The sequence below is a fragment of the Prunus persica genome, chromosome G2 (genome assembly GCF_000346465.2).
Source record: "Prunus persica cultivar Lovell chromosome G2, Prunus_persica_NCBIv2, whole genome shotgun sequence".
Classification (NCBI taxonomy): domain Eukaryota; kingdom Viridiplantae; phylum Streptophyta; class Magnoliopsida; order Rosales; family Rosaceae; genus Prunus; species Prunus persica.
In genome coordinates, this window is record NC_034010.1 from 28,372,464 (window position 1) to 28,400,073 (window position 27,610).

The 27,610-nt window shown below is 38.4% G+C and overlaps 6 protein-coding genes across 8 annotated transcripts; 4 read left to right on the forward strand and 2 right to left on the reverse strand.

The window, feature by feature from the left end:
- LOC18784654 (calcium-dependent protein kinase 26) lies at nucleotides 696-4,945 on the forward strand. 2 transcript variants are annotated; one of them, XM_020557686.1, is made up of 5 exons: nucleotides 696-1,103; nucleotides 1,661-2,577; nucleotides 2,689-2,985; nucleotides 3,646-4,026; nucleotides 4,109-4,945. In XM_020557686.1, exons 2-5 carry the CDS (start codon nucleotides 1,989-1,991, stop codon nucleotides 4,369-4,371), a joined length of 1,530 nt encoding a protein of 509 aa, XP_020413275.1. In that variant the 5' UTR covers nucleotides 696-1,103; nucleotides 1,661-1,988; the 3' UTR covers nucleotides 4,372-4,945. The 2 variants fall into 2 exon arrangements, with proteins under 2 accessions (XP_020413275.1, XP_020413276.1); XM_020557687.1 differs by having other exon boundaries at nucleotides 1,677-2,577.
- LOC18787055 lies at nucleotides 5,642-6,669 on the forward strand. Its single transcript, XM_007220977.2, has 2 exons — nucleotides 5,642-6,208; nucleotides 6,336-6,669. The coding sequence occupies exons 1-2, from the start codon at nucleotides 5,747-5,749 to the stop codon at nucleotides 6,600-6,602; spliced, it is 729 nt and encodes a 242-aa protein (XP_007221039.1). The 5' UTR covers nucleotides 5,642-5,746; the 3' UTR covers nucleotides 6,603-6,669.
- LOC18787574 (ABC transporter B family member 28) lies at nucleotides 6,732-12,690 on the reverse strand. The gene is made up of 17 exons (XM_007220841.2): nucleotides 12,032-12,690; nucleotides 11,705-11,892; nucleotides 11,578-11,601; nucleotides 11,343-11,444; nucleotides 10,932-11,022; nucleotides 10,296-10,396; nucleotides 10,109-10,159; nucleotides 9,895-10,023; nucleotides 9,656-9,718; nucleotides 9,295-9,574; nucleotides 8,877-9,025; nucleotides 8,687-8,776; nucleotides 7,896-8,030; nucleotides 7,755-7,811; nucleotides 7,613-7,669; nucleotides 7,122-7,401; nucleotides 6,732-7,026 (listed from the first exon to the last, which is right to left on the reverse strand). The coding sequence occupies exons 1-16, from the start codon at nucleotides 12,405-12,407 to the stop codon at nucleotides 7,165-7,167; spliced, it is 2,130 nt and encodes a 709-aa protein (XP_007220903.1). The 5' UTR covers nucleotides 12,408-12,690; the 3' UTR covers nucleotides 6,732-7,026; nucleotides 7,122-7,164.
- Nucleotides 12,757-15,823, forward strand: LOC18787442 (post-GPI attachment to proteins factor 3). Its single transcript, XM_007218201.2, has 5 exons — nucleotides 12,757-13,408; nucleotides 14,022-14,283; nucleotides 14,402-14,598; nucleotides 14,877-15,064; nucleotides 15,195-15,823. The coding sequence occupies exons 1-5, from the start codon at nucleotides 13,314-13,316 to the stop codon at nucleotides 15,479-15,481; spliced, it is 1,029 nt and encodes a 342-aa protein (XP_007218263.1). The 5' UTR covers nucleotides 12,757-13,313; the 3' UTR covers nucleotides 15,482-15,823.
- LOC18784863 (valine--tRNA ligase, mitochondrial 1) lies at nucleotides 17,891-25,961 on the forward strand. Of its 2 annotated transcripts, none has more exons than XM_020556554.1 (21): nucleotides 17,891-18,156; nucleotides 18,305-18,355; nucleotides 18,465-18,521; nucleotides 18,684-18,856; nucleotides 18,940-19,012; nucleotides 19,110-19,175; nucleotides 19,286-19,369; nucleotides 19,567-19,644; nucleotides 19,760-19,843; nucleotides 20,008-20,087; nucleotides 20,480-20,537; nucleotides 20,610-20,912; nucleotides 21,020-21,187; nucleotides 21,641-21,837; nucleotides 22,485-22,884; nucleotides 23,293-23,544; nucleotides 23,637-24,137; nucleotides 24,692-24,783; nucleotides 24,880-24,979; nucleotides 25,308-25,453; nucleotides 25,597-25,961. In XM_020556554.1, the coding sequence occupies exons 1-21, from the start codon at nucleotides 18,010-18,012 to the stop codon at nucleotides 25,763-25,765; spliced, it is 3,279 nt and encodes a 1,092-aa protein (XP_020412143.1). In that variant the 5' UTR covers nucleotides 17,891-18,009; the 3' UTR covers nucleotides 25,766-25,961. The 2 variants fall into 2 exon arrangements, with proteins under 2 accessions (XP_020412143.1, XP_007220778.2); XM_007220716.2 differs by having other exon boundaries at nucleotides 17,898-18,156; nucleotides 18,690-18,856.
- On the reverse strand, nucleotides 25,932-26,978 carry LOC18787317 (dehydration-responsive element-binding protein 1A). The gene has a single exon (XM_007218250.2). It carries the CDS (start codon nucleotides 26,809-26,811, stop codon nucleotides 26,122-26,124), a length of 690 nt encoding a protein of 229 aa, XP_007218312.1. The 5' UTR covers nucleotides 26,812-26,978; the 3' UTR covers nucleotides 25,932-26,121.

Below are 27,610 nucleotides of genomic sequence, written 5' to 3' on the forward strand. Positions count from 1 at the left end.
ATTTGGGTTTTTACCAAATTAAGGAAAAGTCCATAAAAACTTATATAATGCATTTTCATCATTTGACAATTCTATCTCTCTTAACAAGTTGTCGTTTTCAGCTTCTAGAAGAGAAACATTTCTACATCTGTGTTCCCAACAACCTCTTTTATTTTTCTCTCATCGATAATAACAGAAAACAGAAACAAGAAGAAAAAAGAAGAAGAAGAAGAAGGTTTCGTAGTTGATGACGTCCATACAAGAATATAATGAAGTGGGCATGAAGTCAAAACTTGCATGCACGTTGTTTCTTGTTGCCAGGACAATTTCTCACCAACTGTTTAGTTTTTGGGAGATTTTGAAAAAGGTCAAAGGAGATAAATTTTTTTTTAAAGAAACTAAAATAGACAAAATTGTCCTTATTTATTTTTGAATTTTCTAAAAAATTCTTTACATTTGCATATTTTTGATTTGAAAGTTGAAAAGTTTTTTTTGTTTTTTTTAAAAAAAAGCCAAAGCTTTGGTTTTTTTCAAAAATAAAATTTTTTTTATGACTAAAACCTAAATTTATTTTAGTTTTTAGTTGTTCTTCTCGACATTAAAATCTGCCATTAAAATGGTTTGGTTATGAGTTAACCTCATGTCAAAACTTAGTTTTATTTTTACTTTGTATTTTCCTCAGTATAGTTGGATTGAAGTGCGTATATGTTCAAATTGTCCCAAGTTTCTCAGAAAGGAAAGTTAGTTTTGTTTCCTCTTTTGATGAGGGAAAGAAAAAAGGAAAGTGGTTAGGAAAAGCGAGTACGCGGTATTTTAATTAAGCCAGCGAGTAGAGAGACCCGTATTTGGAAAAAAATTATATAAAAGAAGAAGGAAAAAAAAAGAAGAAGAAGGCAAATTGCCAATATTGATGAGACAGTAGAGTAGAAGTAAATAAACAAGGGGAAGAGCCAAACATCAGAAGCAATAAGAGTTTAAAGCACACTCGGAGGAAGCCAAAGCCAAGGAGAAAGAGCTCAGCCCACAGGACAGGACAGTTCTGTCTTGCGGAGCTCAACTCAACCACTGCTCCAACGGACTCCTTCGTCTTTGCCTTTTCTTTTTGGTTCTCTCTCTTTAAACAGGTACGTTTCCATCTCTCGCTCTCTCTCTCTCTCTGTGTCTCTCTGTATCTGTTTGAGTGTGTGTGAAGTTGGGGTTGTGGGTTCGCTTGTAACTACTTAAAAATATGGATCTGGGTCGATTTGTTTTCAACTGAAATTGGAGGGCTTGAGTTGAATTTGGGTTTTGTTCGTGAAAGTTGGGGACTTTTTAGGGTGATGGGTTTGGGTGCTTCTGCTTTTGCGAGGTGGATAAGGAAAATTGCGCTTGTTTGCAGATGACTAGAGCTTGTTACTGGAGATTCTTAATTGATCTGTTCGTAAGCGTGGCGAAACTTTTTTTGTTTTTGTTTCTATTTTTGGGTGGTGTGTTAAAAGTGGGAGATTTGTGTCTAAATTGAATTTGCATTCTGCTTTGTGCTTGATTTTGAAAGTTGACAAGTCCAAAACGAAAGAAAATGTTAGTAGAAAGCAAAGAGATAGTTTTTCCTCTAAATAGAATTTGCTCCAATGGGTATTGTTTATAATTGCTTTTAGTTTTGAATTTATTGCGTGAGACTGAATTTTGTTAATTCTTACAGTTTGATTTCCACCCAGATCCACGTGATCCAGTCACGTTGAAAAGGAGTTCCCCGTCGAAAGTTTGAGCTTTTGTTGTTCTGATGGTTTAAGTTCTAGAAGCATCATTGGCAACCTTAATTACTACTTTGGAAGAAGCTTCTCTTCTGATTCTGAATCCAGGGAATACCTGTGCAAGCAAAAGAATCGAGATATTGACTTCAAACTTCAAAATTTTCTTCTGTTGGAATAAAAGGTTTTGAAATAAGCCACACAAAGCCGTGAAAATAGAAACTTGTGGACCAAGCTTGTGAATAATATTCTGGGTGGTTGGGGGAGCAGAATACTGGTATGGCTGTTGCCAAGAGCAACAGCAGCAGTGCACCATCAACATGCCCATGCAATTGTTACGAAGTCCAAAGCTTGACTTCCTCCGTTTTGGATGCAAACCAGACAGCAAATCTAAAAGATCGGTACATTCTTGGAGAGCAATTAGGTTGGGGGCAGTTTGGTGTTATTAGGGCGTGCACAGATAAGTTGACCGGAGAGGTGTTGGCATGCAAATCAATTGCTAAAGATCGATTAGTGACCTCAGATGATGTGCGAAGCATCAAGCTTGAGATTGAAATTATGACCAGGTTATCTGGACACCCAAATGTTGTAGATCTCAAGGCGGTGTATGAGGAGGAAGAGTATGTTCATTTGGTGATGGAGCTTTGTGCAGGAGGGGAGCTTTTCCACCAGTTAGAGAAGCATGGAAGATTCTCTGAGTCTGATGCCAGGGTTCTCTTTAGGCATCTGATTCAGGTAGTTTTATATTGTCATGAAAATGGGGTTGTTCATAGAGATTTGAAGCCAGAGAACATCCTATTGGCCACAAAAGCCTCCTCATCTCCAATTAAATTGGCAGATTTTGGTCTTGCAACGTACATCAAGCCTGGTACTTCCATACTTCTTTACTTTTTGATGATTTGCTTTTTTTGTTTTGTATTTAAATTTTCTGCAAACTTTGTGTTCAGTCAGATGTTTGACAATATTTTGGTTGAAGCAGGGGAAAGTTTGCATGGGTTAGTAGGCAGTCCATTTTATATAGCTCCTGAGGTACTTGCAGGGAGCTATAACCAGGCTGCGGATGTTTGGAGTGCAGGGGTTATTCTTTACATTCTTCTAAGTGGAATGCCACCATTTTGGGGAAAGACAAAATCACGGATATTTGATGCTGTTAGGACAGCTGATCTGAGGTTCCCATCTGATCGCTGGGATCGTATTACTGAATCAGCTAAGGATCTGATTAGAGGAATGCTCTCTACAGATGCTTCACGAAGGCTCACTGCTCAGCAGGTTTTAGGTAGGTCAAATGCGACCATGTGCACGCACACAAAGTTTACTGAAATGCTATAACTGTCAAATCCGGACGTCCCATTTTTGTATTCTGGTTGGCATATTTGGAATGTGGAAGGTAATAATTGGATGATTGTTAATATATTATCAAATTCTCTAAGATGATCTTTATTAGAAGAACCAAAGGAATTATCCATTTATATTGACTGTAACATTAACAAAGATGGTTGGTAGAGGGTTTGGAACTTTGGAGAAGGCCTACTCTTAGGTTAATGCTTATATAAAGATACATGTCATCTTTTTGTGGTCATTCATGAATACATGCAAAAATATAGTGGTTATAAATTGATACAAGATTGGAGTAAAATAGACCTTTGATCCTTGCTATTTATCTACACACTGTAGTTCTTCTGAGAAAGCAACATAGTATTATTATGGACAGATTTTGCATCAATGACTTTTCTTAACTCTGTACTCTGTGGTTTACTGGCGAAGTAATGCAGTTTATCTGTGCACTTGACTAATCTAGTAGGCTTCAAGTCCAAGAGATGCAACCCTTATGTTTCTTGTTTCTTCTTTCAACTCATTATATAATTACTCTGTTTTTTTTAAATAAAAAACTCATTATCTAATTACTCCGTGGTCTTTGTGAACTTTCCTTTTGTAGATCATCCTTGGATGAGTAGTCAACTGAGTCAGTGTGAAAGTGTAGGCTGTGACAATGGTAGCTCATTCTCTACCTCATTTATGTCCAGGAGTCGGGACATCAGCTTTGGGACTGGATCACCTAGTATATGTGATGCCCAGTCACCTGCATTTACTTGCAGGTCATCTTTTTCTTCTTTCATGGCGGAACCATTTACTCCATGCATAGCATCCAGTGGGTTTTCATTCTGCGGCAATGGTGATTCTAATGGTTTGGAATTCTCCTCGCCTGTTCCCTCAATGCCAAGCTTTGCATTCTTCAGCCCTGGCTCTTTGGTTGAGGAAAGTAGTTGTGCGTTAGAGTTCTCAGCCAGCATTTCCAGAGTAGACGCAATTCATGGAGGTATTTTGGGTTACTTTTTCTTGCTCCCTGCACCAGTATCATAGAAATCCCATCTCAATCGTATCAATGTATTGTGATGCAGAGACAAATGCAGGGAAGCTGCTCTTATTGCCAAATTCCCTTTCATTTGGACTTGAAGCTAGAGAAATGGTTAACAAACCAGTGGAAGCTAAAAGGACAGGTGGAACAATTGGATCCAGGACATCAGCTATTCACAGCAAGAGGAACCGTACAATCGGACTTGGTGAGCGTGAACAACTAGATTTCATGGTGACCGAATCAATCATTCGTTGGTCGTCATGCACACATCTTCCTACTTCTCTTAGATCTTCTCTTGTCTGTTAATTGTGTGGACCTGAAACAGTAAAAGATAAGGTGGAGGGGGTCGTGATGAAATATTATGGTTTGCAGAAATCAAGGTGCTCATGTGAAGTTTTTGATCCTCTATATTGTATCAAGTCCACATGCCTCCATTCAGCTGATTCCTAATGCGTAGTGCCAATTTTCATGTTACTTTCAAGTAGCTGGGGGTATGATGATAGGTGTCTTCCTGATACAGAGAGTGAATTTTGGATTTTACTGGTAGGTAGGAAGAGTAACAGATAAGGTGGAGGCTTCTGGTGAAGTATTAATATTATGGTGTGCAGAAATTAAGAGGCTCGTGTGAAGTTTATGAGCTAATGTGTTGGATCATCATGCTGATTCCTGATGTTTAGTGCCACTTTTCATATTGGTTGCAAGTAGGTGGTATGATGAGATTGATGTTTCCTGAGATGGTGAGTTGATTTTGTTTTTCAGCGGTAGGTAGGAAGAGTGCTGAGTTGTGGCTAATGAGCTTGGCCCTTTTGTATAAAGTAATTGTTTACAGAATGCTTTCCGAGTCGTATGATATATATCTATTGGGGGTTTTCTGTTCTTTTCTTCTTTCTTCCTATATATCAGTTTCATCTGTGAATAGTAAATTATTGATCCCAATAGTTGTAGGTTTCTGTTTTTTTTTTTCCTCTCTTGGCTTTGAATAACAATTTTCATGTTTGGGTTATTATTCTTCTGGATAAATTAAAGCCAAGTGATTTGGAGTGTGAATGCTAGAATGAATGGGTCTGGGTCTGGCAAATTAAAGGGCTTTCAAGAAGATATCTGCATTATCACCTGTCTGTTAGAGTGGAACACAACACTCATTTCACTAATTAAGCAAAGAAACACCATCTCATATTATTTATGCCCTTCTACCCCTACTTTAGGAGACAGCAATCTACCATTATCATCTATTGGCTTGCCCCATAGAAAAGATGATTATTTTATCATAACCAAAAACTATTAAAATTAATTATCAATAAAAGCTTGATTTGACTTTTAATCTTTTTTTATCTCGAATAAACTTGAAGTTATTTGCATAACGTAAGTATTATAAGTTGACCAAGGCCATGAGCATCCATCCATTACCAAATTTGATTTTTTTTTATTCTTTCTTTTCTTTGGGCGGTCAGTCACCCAAATTGGGGTTGTGTTTCTAGAACAAATCTCCAACAGATGACGCTTGTCCATGCATGTGTCAATTGCACAACCAGTCATCATAAAGGATAAGGTTTAGACTCAAAACCAGCCTCAAGTTTTGCAATACATAAAAAAGTGGGGCAGAAAAAAACGATTAAAAAATAAAAGGGACTAGCTTTCAGTTAATTCTACCTTCACAACACACAAGAGAAGTACCCGCCAAATGGGGTGCAGGATAAACAACTCAAATCCTCCTCCAGTTCTTTGGAAATTCTCAACACAAAGGCAAAGGCCTATAACAAAAACCATCTCCTTCTCTTCCCCTTCCAACAGTCAAAACCAACAAGAACTTGCTCCCATCACTGCAGCCACTCAAACCCAACACCCAAAATCGAAACTTTATACTGTTAAGTTCAGGACTTTGAGTGCCTGCAAGCTTGGCATATCCATATATCCAGACTTTGAATACAATGCTGAAGGTGGGAAGGGAACTGGGTCTGGTGCCAAGGTCGCAGAAAGCAACTTGAGCGATGAAGTTTCGGTGTCATTTGATCTTGAAACACTCTACATCCCACCATTGAAGAGTGCAACAACAAGGTTCTTGGGACTGCCATTGCCACCATTTTTAAAGATTGACATTGTCCCCGAGCTCTTCAGTGGGAGCATCAATCAAGAATCTGGCCAGGTAAAAAAAAGGAACAAAAACAAAAAGCTTCAACAAAAACCATTGTGGCATCCTTCAAATTCAGCTATATATTCATTTCATGACCAATTTATTTGGTATTTGGTATTTGGTATTGTTGTGTTTGTAGGTTGATCTTGAATTCGAGGCAAAGTTCTGGTTTTCTGTAGGGAGTATCTATAAGGCGGCTCCGCTGCTGGTGAAAACGGTCTTGACATCTGAAGAATCAAAAGGATCAATAAAAAGTGGAAAAGGCAAGAGGTTGGATGAACAAGGAAAGTGCAGATTGGTTGGGGTGGCAACTGTTGATCCTATTGATGACTTTCTGATTAACTCCTTCCTTGGCCTACCCACTGAATGCCTTGCCGACCTCAATGCTATCATTTCCTTGTCTTAGTTCTTAGTGGTTTCAAGAGAGACAATCATTCCTTTTTCTGTAGTAATTTTGCATAATCAAAGCCAAAGGAAATATATATATATATATATATAGAGAGAGAGAGAGAGAGAGAGAGAGAGAGAATCAACACTGAAAATCACGTTTTTTCTCTAAATTTCGAAAAAATTACCCACTACATAGGTTGGGTTGCATACAGAATTTATACTGATTCCTCTAATGATGATTATTAAAATTTATATCTGTGAGTATTACATAGCCTTACACTAAAATGTAGCTGAATTTGACTGTTTTAACAAGTGCTGATAACAAAACTTATAGCTATTTTATGATGTTCTTTTTTCTTTTTCCTGTGTTGTTATCGTTCTCTTTCTGCAACTATATAAACATCATTTGCTTTAAGAAATGGTTCTGTGACTTCTGTCCCCTGCATGATGAAATGAGAACTCAGCATGGAAGTAAATATGCTGCCAGAACAAAGAAGCAGCGATACCATGTATAGTGTATAGTTGTACAACTCACTTGTATGCTCCGTCATTGGGGACATGTCTAAGCATTTTCCAAATCATTCAAATGCCAGCCTTTGAGTGCCAACCAATGAAGCATATTGACCTTTCTTAGCCAATAATTCGGAGTGTGTACCGAGTTCTGCTATCCTCCCATCAGAACACAGTGCAATTTGATGGGCATTCTGAACCGTGCTTAATCGGTGAGCAATCACCAATGTTGTCCTTCGCTTCATCAGATGGTTCAGTGCACCCTGGACTAGGCGCTCACTAATTGCATCCAATGCACTGGTGGCCTGTGGAAAATAACTTCAACAAATGAAGCGTAAATCGAGGTTTGGGCTTAGAAAATTCTAATGCTAAAAATAAAAGCTTTCAAAACAACAGGGAAGCACAATGACGAGACTTTGATGTATCCAGATTCATTTGTTACCAATATCAGGATCGGAATCAAGTTTGTTGTTTGGAACTAGAGTATAGAAGCAATAAAAACAAACAATGCTTTACCTCGTCAAGTATCAGGATTGGGGCATTCTTAAGCAGAGCTCTTGCAATAGCGATTCTCTGCAGATTGAAGACAAGAACAGAAAACTATCAAGTTTCGCCACCTCCCTAACTTTCTCCCTCTCTCTCAACTGATTTTTCATACCTGCCTCTGGCCACCACTAAGTAGGCCTCCACGTTCACCAACTAGTGTATCATAACCCTTCAAAATCAAAATAAGCATTTCGTAAAAAAAAAAACCCAGGAACAAGCACAGTAAACACAACATATTTGAAAGACAACCAACCTGTGGAAGTGAAATAATAAATTCATGAGCATTTGCAGCTTTTGCGGCCTTGATCACGTCATCCTTGGATACATGATCATCTGGAAGCCCATAAGCAATATTTTCTCCAACAGACACCGAAAAGAGAACAGGTTCCTGTATCATTTATAAATGAAGAAAATGGTTCCAAAGAATAATCAATATTCAGTATCTCTTAGCTCATATTCATATTCGTTTTGGGTTGGATAGGTTTGACAACAATACCCAACTGAACCAAGAGCAAGCATTTCACTAGACTTACCCAACCAAACATTAAGTCTTGGTCCTACCACCAACCCAACCCAAGCTCAAGCATCAAATGTAGTTGAGCTATGTTTGGACCCAGAAAAGGAAGGCTACCAAGTTTGGACATGAGAAAATAAAAGTTCATAGAATGCTTTAGGGAAACTATCATTGATCTAAATAGATGCACATTCCTCATAAAAGAATCTCAATATGCAGTCATAAAGTATAGGTATGCAAAACATAGGTTAGTTCCTTGATTGGGTGGTATAATGACCAAAATCAGTCAAGACCACACCACAAGTTGTCACCCCACAACTAATGAAAGACAAAAGGAACCTGAAACTACCAATCCAAGGAAACTTGGATGGTTACATGTGGTCTACAATCTGCAGCACAAGTATTTTCACCACTAGAATTGGATGCTCAGGTAATCAAGTATGAGAAGAACCAAGGGTAAGAAAATATAACGCGAGAATTATCCAAAGCGTAAAGTGTTATAACAGATGTATGGGGATTTGAGAAATTACTTGATTCACTAAAGAGACAATCTGTGCCCATTCACTCTTGTCAAATGTTCGGACATCCTCTCCTGCAACTGTTATACGACCACTATTTGGCTGCAGAAGTTAGACATTTAGCTTATTTATAGGTTTCATCCGCTCAAGACAAATAAACCAAAATTGATGCCTAAAACATATAAAGAGAAGAAAAGCAAACCTCATAGAAACGTGCCAATAGCTGCACAATAGTACTTTTTCCTGCACCGCTTGGGCCCACTAGAGCAGTTACAGTTCCACATTTTAGCGTTAGATTTAGACCATTTAAAATTTCAACATCAGGTCTCAAGGGATAAGAGAAATGCACATCTGGATAACAAAATCAGGTTACTCATTAGCACATTGGAACACTATTTATGCATAATCAGACAGAGATAATTCCTCCCTCATGATAAAAATTATCATGACAACTTAATTTACAACGCAATTGGTATTAGAACCCATGAAAAGCAAGCAGATCATGTTAATAACTACATGGGCTTATTAGATGGTATATATTATAACCAAAACCACAGTGAGGAATAAACAAAAAAAGAAAAGTTGGTAATCACTGCACTTTAAAGACAATGCATCCATACCTTCAAGACAAACATCACCAGACCACGCTAAGCGACTAATGTTACTAGCTGACTTCAGAGCTGACATGTAACGTGTATTTACTGACTGATTTTTCTCACTTGAACCATCAATGAGGAACAATCTGTAATTTTCATCAAGTAATTTCTTTTGTTGCATCTCCCTTTCTAAACCATAAGCAAGGGATTCATCAATTTCTACCCCAGACAAAACAGAGTTAATCCTCTCCACAGCAGCAAAAGTTCCACGAAGATCTCCAAAAGTATTAACCAGGCCTTGAACCTAGTTAGCTCAGACACTTAGAAAAAGCATTGAGAGGATGGAAATAGTAATAAGGTAAACATACAAAAGAAACTTACTCACAGCGAAAGTTAATGTGAACGTGTAACCAATAAAAGAAGCCACAGTTCCAACAGAGAGTTCACCCTGCAAGCAGGAAAAAATTAGCAAAATATGAATTTAGATCAATCGTAGCTGAAACCATGAAATGTTCTGCCCAATTGGTTGCTGACAAAATGAGGTAGTGCGAACACAGATGAATAAATGATGGGAGATGAGGGACTGAATCTGAATTAAGCTTTAGAAGGGTCACAAGTGCTTACCGCCTTGACTTTGCTTCCTCCAAGACAATATAAGGCCATTAGAGATATATAAACAACAACTCTAGTCAAAGATTCATTAAGGGATTTAAAAGTCCCGAGCTTTATTCCACTGCTCTGGTAAGCTAGCACCTGCCAAGCTCATGAAGAATATGCTAAGTGCATTGAATGGCTTTCCTTTACAAGAAAAAACATTCACCAGCTTGTATTACTTTACCTGTCTGCCAAACATTAACATCTGGCGCTTTTCCCCACCGAAGGATCTTACCTGCAACAGCATGTCGTTACCAATATAATGATCAAGTGCACACGATCTTAAACCACACTCAATTGTGAATGACAAAGATTGGCTTCTGTGGCTGATAAAGAAATTATTGTGTAACCAAGAATTTCAAAAAACTTACAGTGCGTATGGCAGAAAATGTTTCTGTCACACAATCAGATATGGATGCTTGAGCTAATCCATAAGCCTTGAAAACAGGCACAGTTGATCTCTTGTATACAGCTTCAGAAAATTGATAATAGTCATAATCAGTGAAAAGAAAATGTTTCAACAACATACCATATTTCCCACCTACAGGCTACAATGAACATTAGGCAACCATCAAAAGGACAAATACTGGCAGTATTGGAAGATGTGAAGAACCTAATCTGATACAATTGGCAATTTCAGATACTAATATAAACAACTACTATTTGTGAAATATCACAAATTAGGAGCTGGTTATGATGTATAAAGTATTCCAAATCTTAGAACAAAAAGTCAATAATCCGACTTGTATTTCTGGTATCTTTTACCCCACTTCCAAAGGAAGCTTAAAACATGACAAAAATGATGATAGTTCAACCGTGGTGCTTGTTACTTCTACTGTAACCTATGCAAGAATCAATTTTAAAACAATCATGAAAGTAATTATAAAGCTCTATAGTTCCGTGAGATTTTCTACAATGAAAGCAAATGAAGAGATCCACAACCATCCTCATGTGAGGAAAAGCATACAATATCAATTTCAAAACAGTCTTGAAGATAAGATAAATACCAACTAAAATAGACACGGTGAGCATCAGCACAGCCAGGATTGGTGCAAGTTGGGGAGCCAAAGCAAATAGTATGCATATTGTCCCGATAACCTACAAGGCACAAAGAAAACAGGAGATGTATACTTGAGAACATGAGTGATAAATGGAAAACGAATCCGCCAATAAGATTCTGCTGCAAAGGGTTACTTCTTAATTTCCATTTTGTAATACAACAATTTGATTCATATAATTGTCACAAACACATTTGGAAGCAATCACATGATGTCAGTAAAGTAAATCTGAAAATCAATAAACCTTTTAGTGCTCTGGTGGTGAAAACTGAGTGAATTTCAAGATAATCAAAACCAGGTATCGCATGCGTAAATGGAGGCAACATAAAGCTCACTTGTACTTGGTGTAGAGTTGCTTGCCTCAGTAAGTGCCCTGAATCCACGGTCCCTGGAAATGTTTTCGCTCACAACGCTTTTAATAGAACCCAAATCGGATGTTAACAACCCCGTCAGTTCACCAACCTACATGGAGCAAATCCAACTCAATCAAAAAGTAGAAAATAGATGGTATCATATACAATCCTCAAATAAAAACGTGACCTGAACACACATAATTTAAAATTAAAATAATAACATTAAAGGTCAACATACATACCTTGTAACGGTCAAAAAACTCGACCTGCAGGGATGAACAAAAGAACAAACCAGTATCACAAATTAAGGAGAGAGAGTTCAAGTTTGTATTAATTAACACTACTGCAAATGAAATAACTGAACTTTACCTTTTGAATCAAAACCCTTCCAAAAATCTGAGCTCTGAGTGTGGACATAACCTTTTCCCAAATAGTATTCAGGTTAACAACGAAAATTACTGTTAAAATTGGCTCCAAAACATACAAAACACCAACTTTACTCAGCAGTTTCCACAATGGCCCTGGCCTCCTCCCAATGAGTACTTCGAAAAACCGCCCTAAACAAAAAACAAGTCAAATACATCGATTTCTTTCCGTTCTTTACATTCATTTTTTCTCGCCAACCAAACAAAACATATAGAAAATATGAAAATTTGAAGTGAAATTCTCTCTCTCTCGCTTTCGTTCTGTTAGTACCTGAAAATATGGGCATTGAGAGAGTGCAAGCGCTGCAGCCAATGAGGGCGAAAGCCGAGATGGCGAGCCTGAGTTTGTGCTTGAGCAGAAGGCTCAACAAGAGCCCCCAGCTAATCACGCTCGGGGACTGGCCCTTGGAGTCCGGCCCATCGATTTTCGGGTCGGGCTCGCTGACAATCGGGTCGGAGGCGGGCCCAGACACGTAGGCGAAGGAGGCGGTGATGGTCTTTGGCGGCGGCGGCTTCGGGAGACGATAGTGTGAGAAGCGCGGGAAGGGATGTGATTGGATGAGAGAGAACAGCGCGAGTTGCGGTTTGACTGTACGGCTGGGCGTTGAGACGAGAGTCGGGGGAAGAGGGAGTGTTAGAGAGGTCATGGCTGTTGCTCTGTTGGTGCTGCTCTCTACTCGAGAGATTGTGTATCGATCAATGGATACAATAGGAAAGCTCCGGCGAGTACAACAAGTAACAAGATATGAGGCTGATTGAAGGGAGATGTAGAAGATTCATGCGCGATTTGGAGCACCAACAGATTGCTTCTTGGCAATGGGAATGCGAGATAACGGTAAAAATAATTTGGGAACAATATCTTTCATCCCCACGCGCGAAACTACCAAAGTATCTCTATCTAACAGGCTGGCAGGGCTCGCTCCAAAACCTTTTTTTTTTTTTTTTTTTTTCTCTATTTTAAGAAATGTGAAATTAAACAAACTCAATTTCATATTAGAAAAAAAAAAATCTTGGCTTTAGGTCATACAATAATACAATATAAATAAATTGATCGATTTTTTACCATATACAGTCTCATGTTCAGTGCTTCACGAGCAAAACAGAGACTAGAAAAAGAAAAGGAAAATAAAAAAGAAAGCTGGAGAGAGAGAGAGAGAGATAATAGAATAGAGGGAAAGACAGCATCAGCACGTCCAGTGTCACCCACGTGTCTCCTCGAGAATCGCCAAGAGTTGAGACCCTCACGAGATTCTGGTCTCCGCCCCATCGCCTCGATTCACCACCCCCAACCAAGCCCCCCAAAACCACAACAACAACAACAAAACTCAACTCAACTCGCTCACTAACTCCGTCCGTCCTCAGTGAAGCTCTCTCCTTGTCTCTCTCTCTCTCTCTCTCTCTCTCTCTCTCTCTCTCTCTCTCCCTTTCTCTGAGAACTGCTCTGAGAGTCCGTGGGAGCCAACCAGTCGCATCTCCACACGAACATTCCTCGCCGGCTCTAGAACCCTCTAGAAGACCACCTTCTCTGTTGACTTTCTGCTTCCCAGAATCAGATGGCTCCGCTTCGTTGCATTCTCTTCCTCGCTGCACTCTGCTCTCTGATTCCTTCTCTTCACGCTAGCGCTGGCGATGCTGATCCGATTTACAAGTATGCCTTTTTCTCACATGTTTCTGTTTAATTTTAAAACTAATTTGCTGATTGGAATTTCCCTTTCGTTGTCTTTTGAGTCTTCCCGAGTTCGTATCAGTGGTATTTGATTTCTTTATCCTATAATAATCGAACTCACTGAGTTAAGTATTTGAGTTCGATAGAATGCTCTCGCTGTTTGACTGATAAGCTAGGTTTTACTTATAATCCGATAAAGTCTTCATCTTTTAGAGGTCGAAAACTCTAAAATCTGGAAAGGTTTCGTATTTCCGTACAACGATTGGTGTCTTTATACATGTGATGTTTTTGTTGCTTTATGACGATAATGATGATAATTCTACAATCATTTAATGCTAGGAAAAAATTTAAAATTTTTAATGAAGATTAGTGACCTATTATTATTAGTGATTGGCATGCTCTGGTATTTATTCGAAGGAAAAAAGATAAAAGTGTTGTGTCAGGAATTATATGCCAGGAACATAGAGTAAATTTGTTCTGCTCTTTGATGTGATTTCATAAGTACAAAATTTATATCTACAGGATTTCGTTTGTCCTGTTCTCTTTCTCGTGGCTGTTAGAATAATATTCATTATGATTTTGATGGGGTTTTCAGGTCTTGTGTGGTGCAGTGTGAAAAATCTGGATGTGTAGGAGAGAAATGCTTTCAACACTGTAAATTTTCATCTGATGGGAAACCTATTGATGGTCCATGGTACATGCAAGAACCGCTTTATTTGCGCTGGAAACAATGGGACTGCCGCAGTGACTGCAGGTATCACTGCATGCTTGCTAGGGAGGAAGAGAGAGAGAAACTTGGTGATAAGCCTGTCAAGTATCATGGAAAATGGCCATTTCAGCGTGTTTATGGCATCCAGGTTTTTCTCTCGTATTTACTACAGCACATTGGTTATTCATCTGATTTAGCTATTTTTACTTGCGTATATGATGGCCTAATCATTTTGAATGAACTTGCTCATGTTTTCATGTTCATAGGAACCTGTTGCTGTTGCTCTTTCTGCTCTCAATCTTGCCATGCAATTTCATGGTTGGATATCTTTTTTCATCCTTGTATACTACAAATTGCCTTTGAATCCAAATAAGAGGACTTACTACGAATATACTGGCCTGTGGCACATCTATGGGATCTTATCAATGAACTCTAGGTTTTGGAGTGGTGTATTTCACAGCCGGTAAGTGGTTTTGAATTCCTTTACATCAAGAATGATTTCAACTTTAGGCCAAAAGAATATTGGTAGACCTTCCCTCTGCTATAATTTTTCTCTGTTTTCTGTCTTGACTTGATACATTGCAACAGAAAAACTATGCTATAACTTATAGTACTGATACACAATTAGTGCGGTGATTGTGCCGAGTGTGAGGAAGAACACAATTTTGATATGTTCATGTTAAACGTAATGTTAATTATTTTCAGACAGTTTTTAACCTTTTTTTTTAATATACAATGTAGAGATGTGGAGTTAACAGAGAAGCTAGACATTTCTTCTGCTGTAGCACTACTTGGATTCTCACTCATTCTAGCATTACTTCGAGCTTTTAATGTGAGAGATGAGGCTGCCAGAGTCATGGTTTCTGCTCCGCTGATTGCATTCGTGACCACACACGTACTGTACCTGAACTTCTATAAACTTGATTACGGTAATACATTTGCCAAAAACCTCCATTGATTGAATGACAAACCATAGTTTTTGTTGCTTTTAGTTCACTACTTGCTGTGGCATAGTAGTGGACTCAATCCTTGGACAATGAGCTTATACAAGTTTTGCAGGTTTGAACATGAAAGTGTGCATGGCCATGGGCATTGCTCAGCTTCTTACATGGGCAGTTTGGGCTGGTGTTACTCGACATCCGTCACGCTGGAAGTTGTGGGTGGTGGTGGCAGGAGGAGGCCTTGCCATGGTCTTCGAGATATATGACTTCCCACCTTACCGGGGTTATATAGATGCGCTTGCTCTCTGGAATGCAATCAACATACCTCTTACATACCTTTGGTGGAGTTTTGTCAGGGATGATGCTGAGTTTATGACATCGGCCCTCCTGAAGAAAGCAAAGTAGCAGTTCTGGACCTAAAGCATGAGTGATCGAATGGTGCAATATATCAAAGTACATGACATGCGCACCCCTGTTAATTTATGAAGGTTCTCTTTTTTCTCATGTGTAATGCGTTTCTTCTTCGAAATGCTTACCATGATGTGGTTCCCTTCGTTTTTTGCATTTCATTGGTAATCCAATTGTTTCCACTGTATATGTGGGATGGGATCCAGATTTCCAGGTCTTTGTGTTGGTGCTTTTTTTTTCCCTGGAAAATCTCAGTTCGCATATGTAAGAATCAAATAACCAAGTTACTGTATTTTGCTGTAAATCTTTTGTGGAATACCATTTAGCATGTTGTCTTTATATGCAGTTGTGGCATATACGTTTTTATGCAGAAAGGGTCACAATGGTGGGGTTTATTATGCCAAAACATTTTACATGCAATTCGGATATTAATCTTTAAATACAATGGCTGAAAATCATACCAAAAAGGTAACATTGGGAAAATTCAATTTTTGTAATATCCTTTTTCTCAATCAAGCAAATTCAATGTCGATGAATGATTTATTTTATGGTGTCCAATATTCATGTTCTTTTTTCTTTCTTTTTTAACCTCGTGGTGTAGCCTGTAGGGTATCATGGCCACAACTGACATTTCATAGACTCGGTGTATATTTTAAACTGGACGGATTTCGGTAGGCATTTCGTTACAAACACGTACTCGAAAATTTCCCGAAATCTGATGGCATGTTCAATTTTTATCCTTCATACTTGAGTCATTAAAGATAAAATTCTAAAAATCTTTGACACTTAATTTGCCCTTTTTTTTACATCAATTAAACAGTAATGGCATGTTTAGTCATCCATAATCATATTAGGAGGAATTGAATTAAGAGGAGTTGGATTGAGGAGAGTTAAATTTTAATTTTATATTGAAGTTGTTCACTGAGGCCCGGTTTGGGATTGTTTTTTTCTCCAAAAACGGGCTTTACTTTAAAATTAAGCAATTTAATGTATTTGGTAAAAATAAAATATCTTTCAAATTAAAAAATATATATATCTCGATTATTTTAAACAATGGCCTTTTGACAACAACTTTTAAAAGCAGGCTCTGAGTTGATTTTCAAAGTTGCTTTAAAAAAAAATTGAAATAAACCTTTAATGAATTTTTTAAATTCTAAAAATACCATCATTCATTTTTAAAAATGACACCACCTCCACCTCCACATCCACATCCAACTCTACCACCTCTACCACCACTGTCGTAGCCACCACCTCCACCTCCACAACCGCCATCCCCACCACACCACTACCACAACCACTACCTCTTTAACCACTATCTTCACCTCCATCTCTTTCACCACCTCCACTACAACCACATAATTAGTGCATAACACTTTCAACATCATATCTATTTGAGTCATTATTTACAGTTACAACAGTTTTAGATTAAAATTTATCAAACAATTTTGACACTGCTTTTGGTACTAACAACACTTTAAAATAATTATTTACCAAACATGGAGCTGCTTTACTTTATAGCTTTTTTTTTTTGTTTTGTTTTGTTTTTTTTGTGTGTAAATACCATGAGGTGTCCTCACACCTGAAGGGTGGGATTAATCCCCTCTAGGGGTTCGGCTTGCCCCAGGCCACAAAATACTTCCAACGCAAAGGGTTTCGAACCCCTGTCATTGAGGCACCAAGTAGCTCGCGAGTTGGAGGTGGCAGTTTGCCAACCGCACCACACATTGTGGTTACAGCCAATTATTTTCAAAGTATAGCATAAGCAACTTTTTTTAAAAAGTGATAGTAACCCCAAACTGGCCCTTAACCACATGAAATTGGGGTAGGAGTGGTACTAAATTACTAATTATGAAAATGTCCTCATTGTTGGGTTAAAGTATATGACAAATTTGAAATTTGAAATTGTATGAAGATGTAATGGATAAAAAAGATGAATTCCTATTGCATTAGTTCTCCTGTAAATAGAATACTACCTCCACTTAAGATTGAATTCCTTCAAAATCAGGAATTCAATTCCAATTGTGTGTGAACATCACTTACTTTTTAATTTTTATGTGAAAATAGGAATTCTATTCCTAATTTCAATTTTAATATCTGATTGGTAAGAATAATATTAGTCTTACCATATTTTTATACCATAATTTCATACCACATGATGTGGCAGCTGATGTATACATACCATATCATGTAAAATAATAGTTTATATTTTCCTAATTTTATTTATTAAAATACAATTCATTCATTTTATTGATATGGTATATGATATGGACATGTCACATTATGTGGTATAGAAATATAGAATAAAAATGTGATAAGTGTAGCATTACTAAACACACTAAAAAAGTAAAATAAAAATTAAATTAAAAAGGCCTATAAAACAGGGTCCCAAAGTGGTTATTTTTGGCCCAAATTGAAAATAAATTTCTTCAAAAGTGTTCTCTTGTGACTTCTGGGAGAGGTGCTCGGGGACAATGTTGCATCAAATTTAAAGAAGAGAGTGGCAGACAACAGCCAAACGCACATATATGCTTGGAACCCGCTTTAGGGTTTTAGCGAAGCCGCAATCCGTTTACCACCTCATCAGCAACCCGATCAAACTTGCAGCGCCAAGCCTCTTCCGTCATTTTCACATTAAGACTCCTCTTCAATCTTCTCCGGCCAACAAAGCTGAGGTATGTAAACGCACCATCAAACCCCACAGTTCAAGCGTTCCTCGCTTCCTCACTTTGTACTCTATGTGTGTATATGAATGGATAGTTGACAGTGTTTGAAACAAGGAATGGCTTACGATTGTTCAATTGTATTTCTTGAATGCCACAGATGGACGGTGGACATGAAGACCCAGAGAAGAAAAAGAAGAAGGAAGAAAAGGTTCTCTTATGAAAGATTGCTTCTTGTAAATTTGAGCTGAGATTTCTATGTTTCGTGAACTATTTGTTTGCCGAAGAAAATTAATTTTATTGTTTTGTTCTTTTGGCAGGCAAGAGAGAAAGAATTGAAAAAGCAAAAAGCATTAGAGAAAGCTGCCAAGCTTCAGGTAATGATGGTTAATGTATTTTGGTTTAGTTTTAGATTAAATTTATGTTTTCTCAATCACAGTTTTTTGTTGCTGTGTGCTGTCGCAACGTCATAGACTGTCAATGCCTCTGATAATGCTATGATGTACTTATTTTTATTTTTAAAAAAAATTTGGTTTTAGGCGCAGCAAGCATCCAGTTCTTCTAAGAAGAGTGAAAAGAAGAAGGTAAAGCGTTCCAATGAGGAAGAGGATAATCCAGAGGACTTCATCGACCCTGAGACTCCAATGGGCGAGAAGAAACGGATGTCTAGTCAAATGGCGAAAGGGTACAGCCCAAGTGCTGTAGAGAAGTCGTGAGTGTGATGTTTGCTTTCCATCATTACTCTCATCATTTTCACTTCTATTTTCTCCATAATGTATATGCTTTCTGATTTAGGTGGTATGAATGGTGGGAGAAAACGGGGTTCTTTGTGGCAGATGCTAACAGCTCCAAACCTCCATTTGTCATTGTGAGTGTCACATTTGCTCCATCAAACTTGTTCTTGGGTTTGCATTGATTTGGTTGCCAAAAAAAAAAAAACAAACTGGTTTTCACATATATGACAGGTTTTGCCGCCTCCCAATGTGACTGGTGCCCTTCATATTGGACATGCTCTTACTGCTGCTATTGAGGTAACATCCTTACATATATTCCTGAAATTGTGTTATTCATTGGTGGCTTCCCAAGTTTGTTTTAAAAAATTTAATCAAAGTTTTATTTTATGTGATATTGTTATATGCAGGACACTATAATTCGTTGGCGGAGAATGTCTGGATACAATACCTTGTGGGTGCCTGGAATGGACCATGCTGGGATAGCAACGCAGGTTGTGTTCTTTTTCTTTTAACAATTGTTGAATATTAACTGTAGTTACCCTCATAATTTCCACCATACATATGCACGTATATACATTGAGTCTAGATTATGTTCATTTCATATGTTGACATATATACATTGAGTCTAGATTATGTTCATTTCATATGTTGTTTGTTTTCAGGCTATAACATTATGTGCTATTTATAGGTTGTTGTAGAAAAGAAGCTAATGCGCGAAAGCCAGTTAACCAGGCATGATATTGGCCGGGAGAAATTTGTGTCTGAAGTGAGTTTGAACTGAAACTTGCTAGAATTAGGTCCATTAATAAATTTGATGTTCTAAAGTTAACGATCCATTCATACTTATTCACACTGTTGGCTGGCTATCTTGGTTGTGAAAGGTTTGGAATTGGAAAAATAAGTATGGTGGCACCATTTTACAGCAGCTCCGCCGTCTCGGGGCTTCTTTGGATTGGTCCCGTGAGGTAAGGGTTTGAGTTTCCTGGAGCTTGGTTTGGAGCAAAATGTTGTCTTGTTAAATTGCATCTTCTGTTTATTAGACCTAGTCATGAAGATCTCTCTCTTTCTTACATGTATATATTAATTATTTCTTTCATTTTGCCTATTTTTTTCTTCTTCTTAATTTTAGTGCTTTACAATGGATGAGAAAAGATCAAAGGCTGTGACTGAGGCTTTTGTAAGGCTTCATGAGCAAGGGCTTATCTACAGGTATGCGTTTATCCCAATATTGAACTGCTTCTTTGATTATTTGAGTTTTTCAGCTCAGAGCACTATGATATAAACTTATAAGCTTCCTTGCTAAATACGATTTTATGTGATAGCTTCGAGAAAAAGTTAATTTGCTAAGTTCAGTAGGAGAAGATACAACTGTGCTGTTCTAGGTTTAACATTATATGATGGTGGAATCTAGCTTTATTTTTCTGTTTCTTGTTTGATTTCGCACATATACATATTATTTATTTATTTCGTCAGCTGGTATAAGGATTGGGTGATAATAGTAACCAGCAATCTACCTCATCAGTCATCCGCACCCATAATTTCCTCCTCTTGTCTATGTCCTTTTATTCACCTTAGGACACTTTCCGGATTTTTCTTTACAGGGATAATCGCCTAGTGAATTGGGATTGTGTCTTGCGGACAGCAATATCTGAAATTGAGGTTAGCCTTCTCCTTTCAGTGTAATACTAATTAATATTTTCAGCATTTATTGAATTTCTTTGGTGTGTGTAGGTGGACTATATTGATATAAAAGAAAGGACATTTCTAAAGGTCCCTGGGTACGAGAACCCTATTGAATTTGGGGTTCTAACTTCATTTGCCTACCCTCTGGAAGAAGATTTAGGTGAGATTATTGTGGCCACAACTAGAGTGGAAACTATGCTTGGTGATACAGCTATTGCTGTACATCCTGGTGATAAAAGGTATCAGCATCTTCATGGAAAGCATGCCATTCATCCTTTTAATGGAAGAAGAATCCGTATAATATGTGATGCGATTCTCGTTGACCCAGAGTTCGGTACTGGTGCTGTAAAGGTAAAGTTTAACGGATAAGTTGTGTGCTCACATTAAAGTTTATTTTTCTGGTTTATGTTTCAGGTTAAAAATATCTTTAATCTCTCTCTCTCTTTTGCCTCCTGCAGATTACCCCGGCTCATGATCCGAATGATTTTGATGTTGGAAAGCGCCATAATCTTGAGTTTATCAACATCTTTACTGATGATGGAAAAATAAACCAGGATGGTGGAGAATTTGCAGGGATGCCACGTTTCAAAGCCCGAGAGGCGGTGACTGAAGCACTAAAGAAGAAGGTATCTATTTACAGTACTACATATGTCTAACTTATATATCAACACTGATTAAAAAAGACACTTATGTTCATCAACGTACCATGTCATTGAATCTATGCGGCTGTTAAATGCTCATGCAAGAGAGTATATTTGTTGTTGGTGGTGACCTCCTGAGCTGACTCCCAATGCTATTCAAGTAGCACCTCTAACACTATCACTGACTCTCTCCTTCCACACTTCTTTAATATTCTTTTCAACTTAATACTCATTCAAACAATGAATTTCAAAATGGAATTTTTTGCATTCCCTTCATTCCAAACACTCAATACAATTTGACATAATCGCTTGTAATTGTGTAACTTGTCAACATCACCAGTTTTGCGTTGCATGTGCATCAACCTTCCTTGTGTTGGAGGTACTGTCTATCTCTGTGGTTTATGGATGTTTCAGTGACCTTATTCTCCATGCATTTAGGGCCTCTTTAAAGAAGCTAAGGCCAATGAGATGCGCCTTGGAATTTGCTCTAGAAGCCAAGATGTTGTGGAGCCCATGATTAAACCCCAATGGTATGTTAAATGCACTGGTATGGGAAAAGAAGCCCTTGATGCTGCTATAGATGAAAAAAAGAAGCTTGAGATCATCCCGACACAGTATACTGCTAATTGGAAGAGGTGCTTTTTTTTCATTCTTTACCTTCATGTTTGAAATTTCTAGCGTATGCATTGTAAGTAATAATAAGATCATAATTCCAGGAGGTATGTTCTATTTTCGAGCATTTCCAAAAACAGAAGTTCAGGTTTTGAACAAGATTTTAGTGGATGGGAAATCTAGTGGTTATCCTTGTATCTTGGCAATTTACTTAACTGGCTCTCCGTTGTATGAAAAGTCTGTTGTCATGTACTGCTACCAGTTTGTAAAAAGCGCATCAATTTTATTTACGGAAAGGGGAAAGTACATGGAAATTATTTTCGGGATTTTTCTAGCTCTGGTTTTAATCTACTTGTTTGGCAAACTATTCTTCTACACGACTTCACTTTTCTTTGTTCAAACTTTATTTAGTTTATCTAGTATTTATTACTGCTAAATGTATTCAAACTACTTGTTTGGACTTTTTTTGTTTTGCGTGTTGCCTGGTTCTTTTGATCTTTGATTATCAGCCTTTTATTGATCCCCTTCCCTTGTTTGACTGCTTTTAGGTAACATAGATAGCTGGTTCACTTTGTCTGTATTAGTTCCTTCTCAAAAATATATACTCTTATCAGTTTATATGAACGAAAAGGTTGAAAATTTTACTTAGTTCTTGTCTCAATTATCACAGATGGCTTGAGAACATTCGTGATTGGTGCGTCTCAAGGCAACTCTGGTGGGGCCACCGTGTTCCTGCATGGTATGTTGTCTGTGAGGGTGATAATCCAGACAATTTTGGTGCATCATATGAGCGGTGGGTGGTTTCAAGAAATGAGGATGAGGCCCAAGCACAGGCTAGTAAAAAATATGACGGGAAGTTTCAATTAATTCAGGATCCTGATGTGCTGGATACATGGTTTTCTTCTGGTCTCTTTCCCCTGTCTGTGTTGGGCTGGCCGGATGATACAGAAGATCTGAAGGCATTTTATCCTACTTCAGTTCTTGAAACTGGGCATGACATTCTCTTTTTCTGGGTTGCTCGCATGGTGATGCTTGGAATTACATTGGGTGGTGACGTACCTTTTACAAAGGTGGGTAAGAATTTTACATTATAGATTTACATTGGGTGGCAACGTACCTTTGGCCGAAAGTATAATTTACCAGTTGCCTGACTATTAAATGTAATAGCATATTTTACTTAAGGACATGGAGTGTTTTTCTGGTAAAAGTTTGAAGGAAATGAAATTTTGTGGAATCTTACTACATTGTTATTATGAGATTCCAAATGTTACATGTCCATATTATATTAACTTGTTAGGATGTCCAGTGGGTGTTTGTTAGAGACACGTGGCTTAATCTACCATTTTAATGTTTGCAAGATGGTTGTGAACACACAATTGAAGGATGTATGCACGTTCTGCTATGTATATCTTCCTGTGATGATTTTTATATTATAGTTTGAGTACTGAAGTGAAAGGTGGAATTTGGTTTTTCTTCAGGTATATTTGCACCCAATGGTTCGTGATGCACATGGGCGTAAAATGTCAAAGTCCTTGGGGAATGTCATTGATCCACTCGAAGTAATAAATGGTGTTTCCCTTGAAGACCTACACAAGAGGCTTTTGGAGGGGAATTTGGACCCCAAGGAATTAGCTGTTGCCAAAGAAGGGCAAGTAAAGGACTTTCCTAAGGGTATTGAAGAATGTGGAGCAGATGCTCTACGTTTTGCTCTTGTCTCTTACACTGCTCAGGTTTAGGCTTCTATCTTTCTATTTTTTGCAGGTAACTGTTTTCTTCCATGGATCTTAGTAATATATCTGATTTTCTCGTCTTGTCTTTTCAGTCTGATAAGATAAATCTGGACATCCAAAGGGTTGTGGGTTATCGTCAGTGGTGTAATAAATTGTGGAATGCAGTACGATTTGCTATGAGCAGGCTTGGAGATGATTATGTTCCGCCCAAGGATGTAAATCCAGATGTGCTTCCATTTAGTTGCCAGTGGATTCTCTCAGTACTAAATAAAGTCATATCCAAAACTGTTTTGTCACTGGAATTGTATGAGTTCTCAGATGCAGCCACTTCAGTGTATGCTTGGTGGCAGTACCAGTTGTGCGATGTTTTTATTGAAGCTATCAAGCCTTACTTCTGTGGTAACGATCCAAAGTTTGAGTCTGAAAGGGGTTTTGCACAAGCCACACTATGGTTATGTCTTGACAGTGGGCTGCGGTTGCTTCATCCATTTATGCCGTTCGTCACAGAAGAACTGTGGCAGCGCCTTCCATCACCAAGGGATCACAAGAGGCCAACATCAATTGTGATATCCGAATATCCATCCATTGTAGAGGTTAGTTTGGTCCTATAATAAAAGAGAAAGCCACTACTGGATAAACCATTTGGTAAATAGCTAGTTTCTCTCAGTAGGTGGATACAGAGTGTGTCTGGTTACTTAATGGGGTTCCTGTTAGCAAAACACAGTTAATTTATCCTGAATCCCTGATGATATCAGATAACAGTGGACAAAAATCATTGGTTGATTTTACAGAGCCCATTCTTCATGACCCTGCATGTCTTTTGCCCTCATTCATACTGATCATGTTTTTCTTTAAGTTCTTGCCCTTATCAGTTTTTTACCGTATGTCGTAGTTTAATAAATTGGGAATTGCTCAAGTACTTTGTCTTCAAAATGAAATATGGTGATGGTGATCAGCCTAAAGATAGAGGCATATGGTCATGCAAAATGTACTTGCATCATTGCTCTTCTTAGGTCATAAAGGATTACTCAGAGGAATGGTGGTTTTCATGCATGACCTTGTACCTTTGAAATAAGTTGCTGGAACAATTGTTTGGCTGTTGACCCTAACCTAATATGCGTGTCTTTCTGTCTTCTTATTCTTCCAGCGCTGGACAAATGAAAGGGTGGAATCAGAGATGAACCTTGTAGATTCTGTTGTGAAATCTCTCCGTTCACTTGCAAAAGAAAGTCGTGAAAGGTATATCTTGCTAGTGCAGTGTGATATCTTTTGATTTCTAATGTTGTGAATTGATTTAGCTATACTTTCTCATCCAATATGTATTGTTTCTTTTAGGCGGCCAGCTTTTGTGCTTTGTCGGACACCGTTAGATGGGGAAATACTATGCAGCCGTCAACTGGAGATTGAAACTCTGGCCAATCTGTCATCTTTGACGGTAAGTGCTTTGCTTATGAAAATCCGCTCTAGCATCATTTCTTTTTCTTTTGGTACTGAACAAATGAGGGCGTTAGTTATGTGAATTTTGATTAACTTGTTCTGGGCACGGGAACAAAAAAAAAAAAATATCATAAGAAGGAAAGTGATTTCCTGTTGACTGCTTCTTGTGCTGTTTAGCTAAAGTTGTGTTTCACATAAATTTAGTAGACGTGTGGAACTTGGATGATTGTATTTTACGCATGATGTTCCCTATTACATCAAGTTAAACTTGGCGTTCCAGTAGTTCATTAGATGTTTGGATGTGATCCAAATTCTTGCCCCTACAGGTAATCAGTGAGAACGATGCTGCTCCAACTGGATGTGTGGTGTCTGTTGTAAATGAAAACCTTTCTGTCTATCTCAAGCTCCAAGGAAGTCGTTCCATAGAAGAAGACCTTGAAAAGATCCGGAAAAAGATGGAAGACATTACATTGTAAGCTCATCATCTAAATTAAATTACCTGGGGACTGAAAGCTGAGATTACCAGTAATATAATATCTGTAATATATAATTTGATTCAGGTGAAAAACCCCTGCATGTTTATGAGTTCTGACAGCTGATATTTATACCTAACAGGCAGCAGGAGAAGCTATCTAAGGCGATGAATGTAGCTGGTTACAAAGAAAAGGTCCCTGATAAGATTCAAAAAGCCAATGCCGAAAAGCTCGACTCGCTCGAGAAGGAAAAATTGTCGCTTGAGGAAGCAAGCCAACACATGGAAGCACAGATATCTTCTGAGCAATGAACACGAGTGACTTTCAATTTTGTCCAGTGACCTCACGTACATGCAGGGACACCTTTCCTCTTTCAAGGAGAGAAAAAGGAAACCCCACAAGGATGAAATTTCGCGTTGCATTGTTTTATACGTAATACATTTGGAGAATTAAGACTACAAATTCTTATACAATAACTTAAAAAATAGTGCCTTTTTATCTTCTCAATTATATAATTACATCTTCATGGTATATAATATGTTTGTCCCCGTACTAGTCAAAAAGTTACAGGTACGGACCAAAAAGAAGTACAAAATTTAACAATTTCTCACAACACATAAGCTGCTTTCTTTTTACATTGTAGACTAAAACTAAACTATTAAGTAAATTAAATCGAATAACTCCATAGTGGCACGTCAGCATAAAATTCCACGTCATCGTCATCCTCGGTGTAAAGAGGTGGAGACAACAGCATCCCTTCGGCCATATTTGCGAGGAGTCCTGGCATCCCAAAAACAGCCTCCTCATCCATATAAAACACTTGTTCCGATGCTGACTTGCTTTCTGACGCGGCCACCGCCGAAGCTCCAGAAACCTCAACCGACCCCTCCGCAGGTGGCCGAAACGCCTCAGCAGCCTCGGAAGCTGTGGTTTGAATATCCTTGGCGTTTGCTGAAGCCGGGACAGGCAGCCGCCACGCGGAGTCGGCAAAGTTCAAGCAAGCAGACCGACCTCTGAGCTTGATGGCCGCCACGTCATGAGCTCGCGCTGCCATTTCGGCTGTGGGGAAAGTCCCGAGCCAAATCCTGGTCTTCTTGTTGGGCTCCCGCACCTCGCAAACCCACTTCCCGGAGTTCCTTCTCCTGACACCGCGGTACACGGGGTGCCGAGTCTCCTTGAACTTCTTCCGACCGGCCCGCTTCTTGGGATAAGTGGACGCCAGCAGGAGCTCCTCGTCCGAAAAGTTCACGGATACAGGGCGAGCACTGCTGTTGTCGGAAGCGGACGAAGATTCCGGTACCTCGGAGGAGGCGCCACAAGTTTGTGGGTCGACGTAGTAAGGACAAAAACCATCCATTTGTAGGTAGGACACAGTTTTATCTAAGTAGTAGTAGACTAGTGTTAGTCGAGAGCTTTCTGAAAAGTCGCAGAGATGTTGAAATGGAAAATATGGAAAGGTGGATTTTGTAGTTAGAAACTTAGTACTGAAAAAGCAGTGTGATTGATTGTTGGTTTGGTTGTGTACTTTTTTTATGGTTGATTTGGTGTGTATATATATTTTTGGGGGGGTGGGGGGGGTGTTGGGGTTATGTGCAGTATAGGTGACTTGGCATATCAAAAACGCGAACACGGAGTTGGGTGGTGATAAGGAGCCAGGCTGGGTTTAAACTGAGAGGGACTACTGTATGTATCTGTATAACAAACAGCTGTGGTTTTGTCCCCCCCAACCAACTTGTGTTGCGGGATTCTTCTCTTTTGCTTGTTTTATTTGTGTGTGCCAAGTGTGTGGCTTTTCGGTTTTGAACTTTTGACTGATATATTATATTCAATATAAGTGAATCAATGAATCTTGGGCTCCCGCTGTGCTGTCAGTCAGAGTCAAAGGGTCGGTCTCACTCCTCTTTCTTTATCTTTCATCCGTTTCTATTCCTACCTGCAGGACTTGGGGGAGACAAATTATTCGCCGATTATTTCTAATTATATTTCCTTCCTACACTATTTTTGTGGTTTAGAATTCAATCTTTTTTATTTTTTGGTTGCCAATAACATAAATAAGTTCGTTTTATTTTGATCATGTTGTATTTGAATTTGACGAGCCTTTGAATTTATTCTAGTTAATTGTAACTCCTCCTTTTTTTTAAATAAAATTATATTGT